This window comes from Cervus canadensis, chromosome 3 (genome assembly GCF_019320065.1).
Source record: "Cervus canadensis isolate Bull #8, Minnesota chromosome 3, ASM1932006v1, whole genome shotgun sequence".
Taxonomy (NCBI): domain Eukaryota; kingdom Metazoa; phylum Chordata; class Mammalia; order Artiodactyla; family Cervidae; genus Cervus; species Cervus canadensis.
The window spans coordinates 101,647,187-101,653,815 of record NC_057388.1 but is presented as its reverse complement, the minus strand read 5'-3'; the positions used below and the strand labels follow the sequence as shown (position 1 = coordinate 101,653,815).

At 37.6% G+C, this 6,629-nt stretch overlaps 1 protein-coding gene across 1 annotated transcript; it reads right to left on the bottom strand.

Moving 5' to 3' along the window:
- Positions 1-4,893: 4,893 nt before the first annotated feature.
- LOC122437991 (olfactory receptor 2A2-like) lies at positions 4,894-5,826 on the bottom strand. The gene has a single exon (XM_043462456.1). The coding sequence runs from the start codon at positions 5,824-5,826 to the stop codon at positions 4,894-4,896; it is 933 nt and encodes a 310-aa protein (XP_043318391.1).
- Positions 5,827-6,629: the final 803 nt, after the last annotated feature.

Below are 6,629 nucleotides of genomic sequence, written 5' to 3'. Positions count from 1 at the left end.
GATAGTGTAAGCTTCAGTCTGCGGGCAGCAGCAAAAGATCAATGTCCTAGCTCAAAAGGTTGGAAGTTTGTGGACTACAAAGGCCCATAAGCAACTATATGCCAATAAAATATATAACTTAGAAGAGATGGACAAATTCTCAGAAAGGTACAGTCTCTCAAGACTGAACAGGAAGAATTGAAAAAAAATATGAACAGACCAATTGTAATACAAGTAGTGATATGGTGACAATGACTTTAAAGTTCCCACTAAACAAAAGTCCAGCATAAGGTGCCTTCACGGGTGAATTCCATCCAAAATGTAGAAAAGAATTAACCCCTAATCTTCCAAAGTTATTCCAAAAAATTTCAGAGGAAGGAGTACTTCCAAACTCATTCTGTGAGGCTGCAATCACCCTGATACCAAAACTGGACAACGATACCATGAGAAAAGAAAAGTACAGCCAATATTATTGGTGAACATAGAAAATTCTCAACAAAATACCAGGCAATGAATCTAACAGTACTTTAAAAGGATCATACACGATGATCAAGGGGGATTTATCCGAGAGATGCAAAGATTTTTTTCAATATCTGCAAATTAATCAGTGTGATACACCACATTAATGAACTGAATAATAAAAACCATACAATTATCTCAATAGATGAGGGAAAAGTTTCTGATGAAATTCAATATCCATTTATGATTAAAAAAAATGTCCATAAGGTGGTCACAGAGGGAACACACCTCAACATAATACAGGTTGTATAAGACAAACTCTAAAATCACACTCAACAGTGAAAAGCTGAAAGCAGTTTCTCTGAGATCAGGAACACAACAAGGATTCCTCTCTTGCAACTTTTATTCAATATAATTTTGGAAGTCTTAGCCATGGAAACCAGTGAAGGAAAAGAAATAAAGTGAATTCAAGCTGAAAAAGAAGTAAAAATGTCACTTTTTGCAGATGAAATTACATTATACATAGGCAATCTTAAAGATGCTGCTAGAAAACTACTAGAGCTCATCAATGAATTTGGTAAAGTTGCAGGATACAAAATTAATACAAAGAAATCGGTTGCATTTGTATATACTAACAATATAAGGTAAAAAATAGAAATTCAGAAAATAATTCTATTGACCACTGGATTAAAAAGAATAAAATACTGAAGAATAAACCTACTTAAGGAGACCAAAGACTTATATGCAGAAAACTCTAAGACACTGATGAAAGAAATCAAGATGACACAAACAGGTGGAGAGATATATCATGTTTCTGGACTGGAAGAATTAATATCGTCAAAATGACTATATTACACAAAATAATCTACACATTCAGTGAAATCCCTGTCAAATTACCAAAGGCATTTTCCACAGAACTGGAACAAGAAATTTTACAATTTATATGGAAACACAAAAGATTCTGAATAGCCAATGCAATCTTGAGAGAGGAAAATGGAGCTGGAGGAATCAACCTTCCTTATTTCAAACTATACTACAAAGCTACAGTAATCTAGACAGAATAGTACTGGCACAAAAACAGAAATATAGACCAATGGAATAAGAGAGCCCACCTATGGGCACCTTATCTTTGACAAAGGAGACAGGAATACACAATGGAGAAAAGATAGTCTCTTTAATAAGTGGTGTTGGGGAAACTGGACAGCTTCACATAAAAGAATGAAATTAGAACACTCCCTAACACCATACACAAAATAAACTCAGAATGGATTAAAGATCTAAATGAAAGGCCAGAAACAATAAAACTCTTAGAGGAAAATGTAGGCAGAACATTCTTTGACATAAACTGCACTAAGGTTTTCTTTTACCCATCTCCTGGAGTAATGGAAATAAAAGCAAAATAAATAAATGCAACATAATTAAACTTAAAATCTTTTGCACAGCAAAGGAAACTATAAACAAAATGAAAAGATAACCCTCAGAATGGGAGAAATAATTGCAAATGAAGCAACTGATGAAGGATTCATCTCCAAAATATACAAGGAGCTCATGCAGCTCAATATCAGAAAAACAAACAACTCAGTCAAAAAAAGAGCAGAAGACCTAAACAAACATTTCTCCAAGGAAGACATACCAATGGCCATTAAACACATGAAAACACACACAGCATCACTCATTATTAGAGAAATGCAAATCAAAACTACAATGAGGTATCACCTCATACTGGTCCAAATGGCTATCATCAAAAAATCTACAAGCAAAAAATGCTGGAGAGGATGTGGAGAAAAGGGAACCCTCCTGCACTATTGGTGGGAATGCAAATTGATGCAGCCACTATGGAGAACAGTATGGAAATTCGTTTAAAAACTAGGAATAAAACTACCATATGACCAAGCAATCCCACTGCTGGGCATATACTCTAAGCAAAAAGACACTGGTACCCCAAAGATCATTGCAGCCCTATTTACAAAAGCCAGGACACAGAAGAAATCTAGATGTCCACTGACAGATAAATGGATAAAGAAGATAGACTACTTATATACAATGGAATAATACTCAGCCATGTAAAAGAGTGAATTTGAGTCAGCTAACCTGAGGTAGATAAACCTAGACTCTGTTACACAAGTGAAGTAAGTCAGAGAAAAAAATATATTGTATATTAACATATATATATGGAATTTAGAAAAATGGTAGAGATGAACCTATTTGCAGGGCAGGAATAGAGAAGCAGACATAGAGAACAGAGTTGTGGACACAATGGGGAAAGGAGAGGGTGGGATGAAATGAGAAAGTAGCATTGAAACATACACATTACCATGTTCACATAGACAGGTAGTAGAAAGTTGCTGTATTAACACATGGACTCAGCCTGCTCTGCAACAACCTAGAGGGATGGAACTGGGCAGCTGCGGGGAATGGAGGTTCAAGAAGGAGGGGGTTTATGTATATCTATGGCTGATTTATGTTGTATGGCAGCATGTTTACAATGTTTATTCAACACTGTAAAGCTATTTTCCTCCAACCCTAAAATTTAAAAAAAAAATCACAATTTTTATTTTAATTTAAAAATAAATTTAAAAAATGGAAAATCAGTTACTGAAGAAAAAACCAAATAATACAGACAGATTGCAAATGAGCACATGAAAAGATGCTCTATATCTCTATCATGAGGGAAATAAATGAAGACAGCAATGAATTATCACTATATACCTAGTAGAATGGCTAAACTCCAGAGCACCGACAACACCACTGATAATGATGTGGATCAATAAGAACTTTCACATACTTCTGAAGTGGGATTCATTTTCATTCATGTAAAATAATACAGTCACAATGAAAGGCAGTTTCATAGTTTTTTAAAAATACTAAACCTCCTCTTACTATACAATCTACCAACCGCACTACTTGGTATATATCCAAAGGATTTGAAAACATATGTCTACACAAAAACCTGCACAGAGATGTTTAAAGCAACTTTGTTCATAACTGCCTAAACTTGGAAGCCATCAAAGTGTGTTTCAGTTGGTAAATGGATAAACTGTGGTGCAACCAGACAATGGAAGAGAGTTCAGAAATGAACTATCAAGCAAAGAAAAAAAAAAAAAAGAGGAAACTTAAAGGCATTCGACTGAGTGAACAGAGTCAATGTGAAAAACTACTTTATATGTACATACTCTATAATTCCTCCCCAAATATTTGGAAAAGCCAAAACTATGGAAGCAGTTAAGAGATCAGTGGTTGTCAGGGATTAGAACTGAGGAAGGAAGGAAGAGGTGATTTTTAGGGCATTGAAAATACTGTGTATGATGATATAGTGTGGATACACATAATCAAACACTTGCCAAAACACAGAATATACAACACCACGAGTGAATTCGAATGTACACTGTAGACTTTGGGTGATGATGATCTGTTTATACAGACGAATGAATAGTAACAAATATGCCACTCTAAGGAGGGTCGTTGGTAATGGGGCGGCTTATACATGTGGGGAAGTAGGGAGTATATAGGGCATTTCTGTCCCTTTCACTGAATTTTGCTGTGATAAAAAAATCTTTAAAAATAAAGTTCATTACATAAAAACAGGCAAGAGATGTAAAGAGTTGTTGCTTTGTTCAGTTGCTAAGTCTTGTCCAAATCTGCGACCCCATGGACTGAGCATGCCAGGTTCCTCTGACTTTCACTACCTACAGGAGTTTGCTCAAATTCACATCCACTGAGTTAGTGATGCTATCTAACCATCACATCCTCTGCTGCCCTAAACAGACAGCTCATCAAAGAAGATATACAGATGGCCAGGAAGCAACTGGAAGGAAACTCAATATCACACATTAATAAGGAGTTTTATGTTAAGTAAAAAATGAGATACCAGTGCAGATCTCTGAGAATTTTGAAAATCCAAAGTGTCTCTATATCTTTAAAATGTTTCATTCCTTGTAGGTTTTCTCAGGGATCCTAACCAGGAGTCCAAACTGCCACTCCCATCAGTGCTTCAGAGGCAAGATAACTAACAAACTCTCAGGTCACTCCCTGAAAAGCTAAAAGGAGTCCGAATGATCCATTCTTCTTTTTCCCATTGAGGGAGAGCTGGGAGATGGAGATTTTCTCCTATTCCTACACACTGCCATGGAAGGGAAGTAGATATGGAGGATACAATACCATAAATTTGCCTGAACACTTATTGTATCTCTTCTTGGCATTGTGCTTTATTATTGGGGTGCAGCACTCTATCATCCAACGTCTGGTATTTTCACAAAGGAAATTAGGTCTGTATGTTCTTGTCTCCATGGAGAAATGGAGGCTTAGGGATTCCTATTCTTCCATCATGCTGATGTTACTCTGGAGTAAAGCTCATCTTTAGATCATGTCTCTTTCTGGGGGACTTTGAGTTTTCTTGCACCAGCAATCACATCTCTGAAGGGGAAAGAATGCACTGAACCAAAACTGGACCCTCCCTCACACTGTCCTCTTTTTCTGAAATACTCTGTGGAAGGCAGCCTTCACTTGAGCATTCCTTACACTGTAGACAAGAGGGTTCAGCAATGGGTTGAAAAGAGTATAAAACAGGAAAAGGATCTTCAGGTGTTCTTCTTGTTGACTGTTGTCAGGGACCATGTAAACGACCATGGCTATGCCAAAGTAGAACCCAACCACACAGAGGTGGGAGGAGCAGGTGGAGAAGGCTTTCTTGCGGCCCTCCTTTGACTGGATCTTCAGGATGGCCCAGAGAATACGCATATAGGAGACCAACATCAGGGCAAGAGGCCCAGCTAAGATAAGAACGCCATCAGCAAAGAGGAACATTTCATTGATCCAGATGTCACCACAGGCCAATTTGAGGACAGAGCGAATGTCACAGAGGAAGTGGTTCACCCTCTGGGGCCCACAGAAGGGTAATCTTAACAAGAGAATTACTTGGACCAGGGCCAGGGCAAATCCACATGCCCAGCAAGTGATGGCGAGGATGGAGCACACTCTCCAGTTCATGATGACCGTGTACTGGAGGGGATGGCAGATCGCCATGTACCTGTCATAGGACATCGCCAACAAAATGAGGCACTCTATGGATCCAAAAGTCAAATTGAAAAGCATTTGCACGGTGCAAGGGTCAAAGGAGATGTTTTTTGTGTGTTTCACTAGGTTTTCCAGCAAGGTGGGCAAATTGCTGGAAGGAAAGGACATGTCGATGATGGCCAGGTGGGAAAGGAAGAAATACATGGGGGTGTGCAGTCTGGAGTCAAGGCAAATGAGTCCCAAGATCATGCCATTTGCCAGCAGGTTGCAGATATATAACAGGGAGAAGATACCAAAGAGGACCAATTCCATGTTTTTGCTGAGCTGAAATCCCACCAGGATGAATTCTGAGATCTGTGACTGGTTGCCCTCCATTGAAAATTGCAGTCTGCAAAGGACTGAAGTGTGATGGGAAAGTCAGAGCTGGTAGCAATGAAAGTAGGAGTTATTTACACGAAGTGAATTCAGAGGAAGCTTGTGTTGTCCCTATCTCCCTGAGGTTTTTTTCTTCAAAATTTCTTTGCCTTTTTGTTTTCTTACTTTTTATTGTGAACTAATTCAAATTTACAGATAAGTATTAGGGATTATAAACCATACTAGTATATAGTATATAAGTTTCACTAATTTTTCTTCATTTTTGGTTTATCACTTATTTTCTCTAAATGGACAGTGTATTAACTTTCTATAGAACACTTAAGACTAAAGTGAAGCCATACTCACATATTGACAATTTATTCCTAAACTCTTGGAGGGGTCCTTCTTCCTGCAACATTATTATATTACATATATTATATGTTTCTATACTATATATAAACAAAGCTAGTGGGGTGATGGAAATATAGCTGAGCTATTAAAAATCCTGAAAGATGATGCTGTTAAAGTGCTGCACTCCATGTGCCAGCACATTTGGAAAACTCAGCAGTGGCCACAGGACTAGAAACAATCAGTTTTCATTCCAATTCCAAAGAAAGACAACGTGGAAGAATGTTCAAACTATCACACAGTTGCACACATTTCAAATGCTAACAAAGTAATGCTCAAACTCTTTCAAATTAGGCTTTAAAAGTACATGAGCCAAAATCTTCCAAATCTACAAGCTGGATTTCCAAAAGGTAGAGTAGCCAGAGATCAAATTAATGATATCTATTGGATCATAGAAAAAGCAAGAGAATTCCAGA

Excerpts from the sequence above, each read along its gene's own strand:
- LOC122437991 (XM_043462456.1), bottom strand. The coding sequence starts at position 5,826 with ATGGAGGGCAACCAGTCACAGATCTCAGAATTCATCCTGGTGGGATTT.